Source organism: Mercenaria mercenaria, chromosome 4 (assembly GCF_021730395.1).
Source record: "Mercenaria mercenaria strain notata chromosome 4, MADL_Memer_1, whole genome shotgun sequence".
NCBI lineage: Eukaryota > Metazoa > Mollusca > Bivalvia > Venerida > Veneridae > Mercenaria > Mercenaria mercenaria.
In genome coordinates, this window is record NC_069364.1 from 36,299,170 (window position 1) to 36,311,820 (window position 12,651).

A 12,651-nucleotide genomic window follows, 5' to 3' on the forward strand; every position below is an offset into this window, starting at 1 on the left:
AGTTAAAATAAACTAACAAAATCTTCGAAGTTTAAACAAATATTTTTATATCATATTTCGCCCGTGGCTTATATCCAAATAGAATAATAATTTCACTTCGAAATATTCACAATTTAAGCACACCTAATGCGTTTGATAAATATTTGAACATTTCTGATTTTCTTACCTTTTTCACACGTAAACACATTATATTCCAATTGATAGATATGTTATTTACACAGAATATTTAAATCAGTATTACTTGAAATTTACACCTGTTTTTGTGTGAATATCGATGGTTTACTTTGATGTATAATCTATTTCTAAATATGTACACAAATGTTGTGTGAAACGCGCTTAGACAGTTAAGTTGTAACATTTACATCCATGGTTGAATAATCATTAAATTTACAAACATGCATTTATTTACATACATTTTTGTTGTGTTTTATGAAACATGTTTTGGTGTGTTATTTTTATTCATTTGTATCGTATGCGATATAAATATACGAATATTTCAGCCTTCTAAAACTTAATATTTCCCGACCATTCATTTCTCTGATAATGGAATTTCATCATCGGTCTCATCAACCGACGGAGCTGATATGTCAGAATCAGCATGATAATGAATATTTTCTTCATTTTAAGAAAGATCTCTGGTCAACGACATTATTTTACTCTTTTGAAAAAATGTATGAACAGTATGAAAGAAAAAAAAAGACAGCGGAGTTCGTCTTTTTATTTCCTTTACATGACCGCATAATTATAAACATTTATTTTAACAAGGGAACTGATTAGTAGCACACTTAGTAATTATAACATCTGAGAAATAATAACCAGAATGCAATATAATTTTGCTTTTATCAGATTTATCAAAAATTAACAAGTATGTGACGCAGTTAGCATGATCTCGGTACCGCGACTATAGTCGTCAATCGTTGTCCTGGGGAGTCCTGATAACGCGCTTATAGTCGCATATCGACGCTACAGGGGTAGAAAATATAGCGCCTATAGTCGCATTTCGGCCTCAGGGAGTTAAGGGGCCATAACTCTGGAACCCATAAGGAAATCTGACCAGTTCAAGAAAGGAACCAAGGTCTTGTGGTGATAAAAATTGTGTGCAAGTTTGGTTAAAATCAAATCATAAATGAAGCTGCTATTGTGCAGACAAGGTCAAAATAGCTAATTTTGGCCCTTTCAGGGGCCATAAGTCTGGAACCCATTACAGGATCTGGCCGGTTCAACTAAGGAATCAAGATCTTGTGGTGACACAAGTTTTGTGCAAGTTTGATTAAATTCAAATCCTAAATGAAGCTGCTATTGTGCAGACAAGGTCAAAATAGTTAATTCTGGCCCTTTCAGGGGCCATAACTCTGGAACCCATATGGAATCTGGCCAGTTCAAGAAAGGAACCAAGATCTTTGGTGATACAAGTTGTGTCAGTTGGTAATCATCTAATAAGCTGTATTGTGCAGCAAGTCAAAATAGTTAATTTGCCTTTAGGCCATAACTCTGGAACCTATGATGCAGTCAGAAAGGACCAAATCTTATGGTGATACAGTTTGTGCAGTTGTAAATATCAATAAGTCTATTGTGAGAAAGTCAAAGCTAATTTTGGCCCTTTCAGGGGCCATAACTCTGGAACCCATAATGGAATCTGCCGGTTCAAGAAAGGAACCGAGATCTTATGGTGATACAAGTTGTGTGCAAGTTTGGTTAAAATAAAATCATAAATGAAACCACTATCGTGCAGACAAGAAATTGTTGACGGACGCACGCAAGCACACATGGACGGACTGACGACGGACGAAGGGTGATCACAAAAGCTCACCTTGTCACTATGTGACAGGTGAGCTAATAAAAAATTATGCTCATCTCCTCTTGAGAGTGAAGTTTCCTATGAAGTTTTGCTAAATTCCAACCAGTGGTTGCTGAGAAATACTCCGGACAAGAAATGCGGGCTGGACAGACAGATGGACAGATGAAGCGGCGACTATATGCTTCCCCTTTGGGAAGTTTTACCAATACTAACATGATGAAATTGTTTTCTAAGTTTCAGAATATTTGATGCAAATAATGAGGCATGCTTAAGGATGCCAAAGTGTGTATCTTGGTACATATAAAATATTGACAATTTAATCTATTTGTGAACATAAGTCTTCTCCTAGAAATTTTCTCTAAGATTTGCATTTATCTGAAGCTGGCCACAGATTGACCTAAAATGCAGATATTTCACAGTCTTCAATGCATTATATTAAATAAACGGACCTCCTCCACATCTTCATCAAGCTGCTCTAAAGGATCAACTTCCTTTACAAGTTCCTGTAGTCTTCGTTTGTCCAGCACTTTACTCTCCTTATTAACCGTGCTCGGCAAACCTACACCTGGTACTGTTACTGACTGTGTGGCTGGTATTGCTGGGCGCAATCCCAGTGGTTGCTGTGCCATACCTACCACCTGCTGCCCTCCAGCCATACCGGGACTGTTTGTTATTGCCTGAAAGAAAATATATTGGATAAAACAAACATCTTTCGGTCATAGCGAAAGAGTTTCAAGACTTGTCTGACATTCGGTCAGATGACCCAGGATACCCCCATCTGACCGAATGGAAACTCATCTGACCAAAAACATGATGTTTTGCCAGATATTTATGAAAAATGAACATGTGTGTAGAAAACTGCGCTGTAAAAAACACTTCAGCAGTAGTAAACACTGACTTGCTCCATACTGTATTGGACATATGGATCAGCGCCCTGGCCTTCCATGTTGGACCTTGCCCTTTTTTGGGTTTCGCCGTGACTGATCCTCATAATTATTAGATACATGTAAAGAACTGTAAATGGGATCAATTCTTTAACTTTCAATCTAATGAAGTTGGTAATCATTTACTGTGATATGATACGAGAAACATTGGTAGGAATTTGCTGTTTATCACAACAAAAAGGTTTGCAAGTATTTGAGGTCATCTGACATGACACTAGAAACAATGCCAGGTATTTGCTATATGATATGACACAAGAAACATGCAAATTTGGTGGATTGGTATCCCCTGCCAAACAGGTTTAAAGTTTCACCCTTGAAACCGCATTTTCTTAAATGCAACTGACTTTCAGTCTTTTTTTTTGAAATTGCTCATTCTAAATCAATGACTGAAAACCATTTTTCTATATTTAGTAACAATGACCTTGACACAAGCTACCTAAAATGAAACAAAACAAAAAAGTATCGGTAAAACCAATGGATGCACCCTGAAATATGATTACTGCATTTTAAAAGAACAAAAGTGGAATCCATTGACTGGGGACATATAGTCAATCAAAGGGCAATATCTAATTGAACAAGAGCTGTCCATAAGACAGCATGCTCCACAATATGGCGATTTGACAGTAAAATGAATATATGTCTCAATAAGAGACCTTTACTTTGAATGGAAGATACACCAAGGGGCATAATTCTGTCAAGAAGATCTATTGGGATTGTTACCATACATGCAGATGATGATGGTACAGATATATTTTGAGTTTCAAGTCATTATCTTACATAGTACTAAAGTAATATCCAGAAAACGAAGTTTGTGAAAAAAATTAAGTACAAGAGGGCCATGATGGCCCTATATCGCTCACCTGGTTAAATGGTTGCTATGAAGATTTGCATTTAACCTTGACCCTGGGGTCATGATTTGAACAAACTTGGTAGAGATCCACTAGGCAATGCTACACACCAAATATCTAAGCTCTAGGCCTTCTAGTTTATTTCTAGACATTTTTTGGAAGATTTTCCTATGTACAATCAAGTAACCCCTGGGGCAGGCCAATTTGACGCCGGGGGTCATGATTTAAATAAATTTTGTAGAGGTCCTCTAGGCAATGCTACATGTCAAATATCTCAGCTCTAGGCCTTCTAGTTTATTTTTAGAATTTTTTTTAAAGATTTTCCGATGTACAATTAAGTTACTGCTGGGGCGGGGTCAATTTTACCCTGGGGGTCATGATTTGAACAAAGTTTGTAGAAGTCTACTAGGCAATGTTACATATCAAATATCTAAGATCTAGGCCTTCTGATTTATCTTTAGCAAATTTATGAAGATTTCCCTATGTACAATCAAGTAACCCCTGGGGCTGGGTCAAGTTGACCCTGGGGGGGTGGGGGGGGGGGGGGGATCAAGACTTGAACAAATTTTGTAGAGATCCAGTAGGCAATGCTACATGTCAAATATTGGCTATAGGCCTTCTGGTTTGTTTTTAGAAAATTTTGAAGATTTTTCTATATACAATCAAGTAACACCATGGGGCGGAGTCAATCTGACCCGGGGGGGTCACGATTTGAACAAATTTTGTAGAAGTCTACTAGGCAATGCTACATGTCAAATATCTAAGATCTAGGCCTTCTGGTTTATTTTTAGAAAATTTTTGAAGATTTTCCTATGTAAAATAAAGTGACCCCTACGGCGGGGTCAATTTTGACCCCGGGGGGTCATGATTTGAACAAACTTTGTAGAGGTCCACTTGGCAATGCTACATGTTGTATATCTAAGCTCTAGGCCTTCTGGTTTATTTTTAGAAATCTTTTGAAGATTTTCCTATATGAAATCAAGTGACCCCTGGGGCAGGGTCAATTTTGATCCCGGGGGTCATGATTTGAACAAATTTTGTAGATGTCCACTAGGCAATGTTACATGTCAAATATCTAAGCTCTAGACCTTCTGGTTTTGCTTTTTTTTTTAATTTGAAGATTTTCCTATAGAAATCTATGAAAAATCAAGTGACCCCTGGGGCGGGGTCAATTTTGACCCTGGGGTCATGATTTGAACAATTTTAGTAGAGGTCTACTAGGCAATTGCTACATGTTAAAATCTAAGCTTAGGGCTTTGGTCTTTGAGAAGAAAAATTTTTTAAGATTTTCCTATGTAAAATCATTTTGACCCCCCAAGCGGGGTCAAATTTTTATCCGGGGGTCATGATTTGAAAAAATTTGGTAGAGGTTCACTAGCCAATGCTTTCACTAAATATCTAAGCTCTAGGGCTTCTGGTTTTTGAGAAGAAGATTTTTAAAGCTTTTCCTTTCTGTTGCCATGGCAACCAGAGTTCTGCATGGAAATCAATTCTTTGAATAAATTTTATAGAGCTTCACCCAAAGAACATTCCTGTGAAGTTTGGATGAAATTGGCCTAGCGGTTTATGAGGGGATGTCGTTCAAAGTAAAAGTTTACAAATGGACGATGGACGCTGGACGAAGTGCGATCACAAAAGCTCACAGGTGAGCTAATAAAAAGGGCATAATTTGGTCAAAAATACAAATCAGAATTATAGGGATTGTTACCGCACATGCAGATGATGATGATAAAGACATTTTAAGTTTCAAGTCGTTATCTTATGTTGTACTAAAGTTATATCCAGAAAACGAAGATTGCCAAAAACTTGTATAAAGTGGCATAATTCTGTCAAAAATACAATTAAGAGTTATGGGGATTGTAACCACTCATGCAGATGATGATTATAAAGAAATATTTTTTTAATTTAAGTCATTATCTTTTGAAGTACCAAAGATATGTCTATAACAGAAGCTTTCGAAAAAATTTAACATGAAAATAATTGCAAGTATAACAATTTTGTGACCTTGACCCTGGTTATAATGGGCCCAGCCCCTGCAAATACTTTTTTGTACGCTGGACAATGTTTATGGAACTTACAGTAAGATATAAGCAAAAGTAACAAAGATATGACAGGAAAACAAAGGTTGCCGAAAAACTTTAACCTTTAAAATAACTAAAGTATAACACCTTGGTGACCTTGACCTTAAGTATAATGGGCCAAGCCCCTGCACATACTTTGTTTGTGTGCTGGACAATGTTTATGTGAAATTACAGTAAGATATAAGCAATAGTAACAAAGATATGACAGAAAAATAAAGATTGCTGAAAAACTTTAACCAAGAAAGGTCACGCTGACGCCGGGGCGAGTAGAATAGCCCCCCCTTTTCTCCGAATAGTGGAGCTAAAAATCATTCCACCAGAACATGAAGAAAATATGCTCTTGAGAGTAAAGCATCCTATAATTTTTGCTGAATTCCAGCCAGTGGCTGCTGAGAAATACTCCCGACTATCATGGCACTAGTTTACTGGTGTTGAATCATTAAAGAGCAACAACTTAGAAATCAAAGGGCAATATCTCATTGAAAAATCATTCCATCGATTAATGAATAGTATATGCACACCTCCTCTTGAGAGCAAAGTATCCTATGAATTTTTGCAGTATTCCAGGCAGCGGTTGGTGAAAAATACTCCTGACTATGATGGTGCTATAGTTTACTAATGTTGAAATATCAAACGACAGCAAAAAATGTTCAACCAAAACATGTAGATAATATGCGCATCTACTCTTGATAATAAAGCTTCCTATGAAGTGTGGCTAAATTCCAACCAGTGGTTGTTGAACAAGAGCACCGCCTTGCGGGTGCTGACGCTCATCTGATTTTTTTGTATAATAGAAAAATTCTCCTACCCATGATTTTCTAAGTCCAAAAAGGGCCATAATTCTTGCAAAGCAGGATGGAGTTATGTTTCTTGATGTACAGAGTCAGCTTATGATGGTGAACAACAGTTGCAAGTTTCAAAGCAATAGCTTTGATAGTTTAGGAGAAAATTTTTACCTAAACATAAATTTTAAACCCAAGAAAATCTGATATTTTCTAAGTCCAAAAGGGGCCATAATTCTTGCAAAATGCAGGACAGAGTTATGTTTCTTGCTGTACAGGGTCAGCTTATGATGGTGAACAAGTGTTGCAAGTTTTAAAGCAATAGCTTCGAAAGTTTATGAGAAAAGCTGACCTAAATATAAAACTTAACCAAGAAATCTGATTTTCTAAGTCCAAAAGGGGCAATAATTCTTGCAAAAAGCAGGACACAGTTATGATGGAGTTATGTTTCTTGCTGTACAGGGTCAGCTTATGATGGTGAACAACTGTTGCAAGTTTCAAAGCAATTGTTTTGATAGTTTAGGAGAAAAGCTGACCTAAACATAAAACTTAACCAGGCAACGCCGACGCCGATCAAGTGATGACAATAACTCATCATTTTAAAAAATCAGATGAGCTAAAAATACTCCGGACAAGAATTGTACTACTAGTGTTGTATAATTAAAATATGCGCATCTCCTCTAGAAAATGAACCTTCCCAAAAAGTATGGCTGAACTCCAACCAGTGGCTGCTGAGAAATACCCTGGACACCAACAGCTCCGCCAAGCGAAGCAATATACGCCCTAAGGGTTACATCAGAGGATGGGAGCAAAATTTAAAAAACTTGACTGTTGAAGCCCAAAGGACAGGAACAACAAAGTCCACAGAAAAATCTTTACCAGGTACTGATACCTCAAAATACACCAAAAAACTGGAGGTACCATCTATGTTGTACCACAGAAAAGTGGTCACGGTTTTTCCTTATGGCCAATAATAAAAAGTTTCAAAATAAGCTATTTATAGTAAACAAGAGCTGTCACTGATGGTGACAAATGCCCCCACAGCACCTTGACCTTTGACCTGGTGACCCCAAAGTCAGTAGGGGTGGTGTACTCATAAAGTACTATCAGCATGTAAAGTTTGAAGATCCTGGGTGAAGTGGTTCGTGAGTAAAGTGCCTTCATGCAAAAGTTAACGTTGGCCCCTGTGACCTTGACCTTTGACCTGGTGACCCCAAAGTCAGTAGGAGTGGTGTACTCAATAAGTACTATCAGTAGGTGAAGTTTGAAGGTCCTGGGTGCAGTGGTTCGCATGTAAAGTGCCTTCATGCACAAAGTTAACATTGGCCCCTGTGACCTTGACCTTTGACCTGGTGCAGGCCTCGATCTTAACCTACTTTTGCTGGTAGCCAGCAGGGCTACCAACTTGTGAAATCAAGTAGCCCGACCAGGTTTCTGGTAGTCCCGTTTTGGAAAAGAGAAAAATATATTACAGTCTTCACCTTAATTTTTTTCCAGCAATTGTCCTTTCAGGCAAGTAAGTTAACAAGAGGACCATGATGGTCCTGAATCGCTCACCTCTTCCCACATGATCCAGTTTTGAGTATGACGTCGTTTTTTCTATTATTTGACATAGTGACCTAGTTTTTGAGCTCATGTGACCCAGTTTTGAACTTGACCTAGATATTATAAAGATAAAAATTCTGACCAATTTTCATGAAGATCCATTGAAAAATATGGTCTCTAGAGAGGTCACAAGGTTTTTCTATTATTTGACCTATTGACCTAGTTTTTTAAGGCACGTGACCCGGTTTCAAACTTGACCTAGATATCATCAAGGTGAACATTCTGACCAATTTTCATGAAGATCCATTCAAGGGTATGGCCTCTAGAGAGGTCAAAAGGTTTTTCTATTTCAAGACCTACTGACCTAGTTTTTGATCGCAGTTGACCCAGTTTCAAACTTGACCTAGATATCATCAAGATAAACATTCAGACCAACTTTCATACAGATCCCATGAAAAATATGGCCTTTAGAGAGGTCACAACGTTTTTTCATTATTTGACCTACTGACCTACTTTTTGAAGGCACGTGACGCACTTTCGAACTTGACTTAGATATCATCAAGGTGAACATTCTGACCAATTTTTATGAATATCCATTCACAAGTATGGCCTCTAGAGAGGTCACAAGGTTTTTCTATTTTTAGACCTACTGACCTAGTTTTTGACCGCACATGATCCTGTTTCGAATTTGACCTAGATATCATCAAGATGAACATTCAGACCAACTTTCATGAAGATCCATTGAAAAATATGGCCTTTAGAAAGGTCACAAGGTTTTTCTATTATTTGACCTACTGACCTAGTTTTTGACGACACGTGACCCACTTTCAAATTTCACCTAGATATCATCAAGATGAACATTCAGACCAACTTTCATACAGATCCCATGGAAAATATGGCCTCTAGTTAGGTCACAAGGTTTCTCTATTATTTGACCTACTGACCTAGTTTTTGATGGCACGTGACCCACTTTCGAACTTGACTTAGATATCATCAAGGTGAACATTCTGACAAATTTTCATGAAGATTTCATGAAATATATGGCCTCTAGAGAGGTCATAAGGTTTTTCTATTTTTAGACCTACTGACCTAGTTTTTAACCGCATGTGACCCAGTTTCGAACTTGACCTAGATATCATCAAGATGACCATTCAGACCAACTTTCACACAGATCCCATGAAAAATATGGCCTTTAGAGAGGTCACAAGGTTTTTCTATTATTTGACCTACTGACCTAGTTTTTGACGGCACGTGACCCAGTTTCGAACTTGACCTAGATATCATCAAGATGAACGTTCTGACCAATTCTCATGAAGATCTTGTGAAATATATGGCCTCTAGAAAGGTCACAAGGATTTTCTATTTTTAGACCTACTGACCTAGTTTTTGATGGCACGTGACCCAGTTTCGAACTTGACCTAGAAATCATCAAGATGAACATTCAGACCAACTTTCATACAGATCCCATGAAAAATATGGCCTTTAAAGAGGTCACAAGGTTTTTCTATTATTTGACCTACTGACCTAGTTTTTGAAGGCACGTGACCCAGTTTCGAACTTGACCTAGATATCACCAAGGTGAACGTTCTGACCAATTTTCATGAAGATCTTGTGAAATATATGGCCTCTAGAGAGGTCACAAGGTTTTTCTATTTTTAGACCTACTGACCTAGTTTTTGACCGCACGTGACCCAGTTTCGAACTTGACCTAGATATCATCAAGATGAACATTCTGACCAACTTTCATAAAGATCCCATGAAAAATGTGACCTCTAGAGTGGTCACAAGCAAAAGTTTACGGACGGACGCACGGACGGACGGACGGACGACGGACGACGGACACCGCGCGATCACAAAAGCTCACCTTATCACTTTGTGACAGGTGAGCTAATAAAACATTTGCCAGAAAACATTTTTAATTGCCCGAAATCATTTTGTTTATAAATATGATGTATTTTAGTTTATGCTTGATTCATCATTCAGTTATTTAAATGGTAGGCATCAAACCTACCCACACTATCCATGGGCAGGCTAAGCCAACGTAAGTGGATAACCATGTTACAATATTCAAGTAACTAGCAGACAGAAATTATGGGAGAAAACTGTAGAAAAAAGTAAGACCTTCACCAGTATCTAGTTATATGCCAGGCGTGGGGTTCAAATTTGCACTACCCGTCTAAAACTTACTTTTTTTAGCCAGGGCCTTTAAAATATAGTGTAGCTGTTCAAATTTAACTGCAATAATGGATCAGCCTGGTTAGCCCCACCCCCACCCCCCAACCCCCAAAAAATGTTGTGTTTCATGGCCAAAAAAAAGCAGGGTCGGTAGGTCGGTATTTGTTTTTTTTTTTTTTTTTATGCATTATGATCAAGTAAATGTAGCCTATTATCACAGTCCAGGGCGACGTGGACACAATAATATCTATAATCATCATCAACCCACCCGTGTTTAAAGCGGAAAAAAAAACATTAACAATTATCGGTAATTATTCTGTTGATCAACAAGTAATTGGCCTTGTTTTCATCATCAATTAAAACCCCCTCAAAGAGCTAAAAGAAGTGTGTCGGTATCATGGCATCTAAAGTGGAGATTAAAGGGGTTTAGTTGCCCGAGATTGTCATGGCATTACGTCATCTTTTCGCGCCATGTGACACATCACTGTCTGATCGTACAGTTCTTTAAATTGCTGAGAAGAAATCAGTAAAAAATTATCTTCTTTAATTTTTTTTTAAAGCGAATGCGCTATATCCCGTATAAACTGACAGGTAAATGTGTCAAACGATAATAGTAGATATCCTACCTCTGTGACCTATTTGCCCTCAAGGAATTTACATTATTGTTTGAAAAGAATATCTGACATAGTGTCGAGTCAAAAAAGACATGTACAAAGATTCATTTACTTATTAAACTTATTAAAAATCACAGCGACATCATACTGCTTTATTTTAAAACAATCATTGTTTTTATTTACGTTCACGAGGTCCCGTAACCTATTCATCCGCACTTGCAGAAATCTGTTTGCCAAAAATCGTTTTACTCGATGTATTTAAATTACTGCCGCTTTTTCATTATTTAAGATTTTTTTAATTCTGTTTTTTGTACTTTCTTGTCAAAAGTCTGAATTTTATGACCATAGTATGTATTATTTATTTACTTTTAGAAATAAATAAGTAATTAAGATCGCGCTGTTTGAAATTTTACAAATAATTGTATGAAACTTAGATCGTTTTTATAGAATTTTGCCTACATTTCTGTCGACATCTTATTAAAATCGTTATAGAATTCAAACTGTATTATTTCTAAAGCGGTGCTGAAAATTTGAAGCGATTATATTAAAAAATGAATGCACTACAAGCGTTTTTTTGTGTACGTGTCGATAAACATTTAAGTAACGGCGATACGACAGGTCGCACGTGCTCGTGGAATGGAAAATTACTGGCATGACGTTTTGATATCTTTACGATTCGCGGGTAAATTCCAGTCAATCCAGGTAATTTTTAGGGATGTAATTTCTGAATTTTGTAAAGTTACTTTATATATTGCAAATCTGAAGTCATCAATTCATGCATAAATATACGAAAGCTAGTATTTAGGATGTACATTTCAGATTCATAAAGTTCTTTTTGTAATTATTGTGAAAATTAAGGGATTTAAATTTCAGAAAAATGGCCGACCGGTGTTATGCGGACCGAAAATATCGTTGTCATTTAAAAGGAAACATTAGATAAATCGGTGAAATTTCACGCTTTTATTATTAACATGTTTGAAAACTTAGTAGCCCGACGGACTACCCAGCTTGGGAAATTCGGTAGTCCGTCTGAAAAACTGGTAGCCTCGGGCTACCGGGCTACCGTCAAGATCGAGGCCTGTGGTGACCCCAAAGTCAGTAGGGGTGGTGTACTCAGTAAGTACTATCAGCATGTGAAGTTTGAAGGTCCTGGGTGCAATGGTTTGCGAGTAAAGTGCCTTGATGCAAAAAGTTAACGTTGGCCCCTGTGACCTTGACCTTTGACCTGGTGACCCCAAAGTCAGTAGGGGTGGTATACTCAATCAGTACTATCAGCATGTGAAGTTTGAAGGTCCTGGGTGCAGTGGGACGCGAGTAAAGTGCCTTCATGCAAAAAGTTAACGTTGTGACTAACGAACGAACGAACTAACTAACTAACTAACGAACGAACGAACTGACGGACAGTTGAAAACTAATATGCCTCCCTTCGTGGGCATAATAAAAGGGAAGTAATTAAAACTAGAAATGTGTCCATGGGACACAGATGCCCCCACTACATGACATTAAAACGGCAATTTTTTCCTAGGCCAGGGGCCATAGCTCCTATATACTGAATGAATCCGGACGCGAAACCCCAGGTGCACAACTGCACATGCTGACCAACATTCCTGTAAACTTTGGTGACTCTAGGTCAAGTACTTTTGGAGCTACACGCAACACAACATTAAAATGACCAATTTTTAACTAAGTCAGGGGCCATAACTCCTACATGACTGAATGAATCCGGAAGCGAAACCCCAGGTGCACAACTGCACATGCTGACCAACATTCCTGTAAACTTTGGTGCCTCTAGGTCAAATACTTTTGGAGCTACGCGCGACACAACATTAAAATGACCAATTTTTAACTTAGTCAGGGGCCATAA

At 37.7% G+C, this 12,651-nt stretch overlaps 1 protein-coding gene across 2 annotated transcripts in view; it reads right to left on the reverse strand.

Annotated features, from left to right (window-relative positions):
* LOC123551448 (transcription initiation factor TFIID subunit 12-like) overlaps positions 1-12,651 on the reverse strand; it is a 124,870-nt gene that overhangs the window by 61,357 nt on the left and 50,862 nt on the right. For both annotated transcript variants that reach the window (XM_045340389.2, XM_045340387.2), the window contains one exon: positions 2,248-2,475. In XM_045340389.2, the coding sequence (XP_045196324.1) occupies positions 2,248-2,454 (207 nt within the window). In that variant the 5' untranslated portion in view covers positions 2,455-2,475. The remainder of the gene's footprint in view (positions 1-2,247; positions 2,476-12,651) is intronic.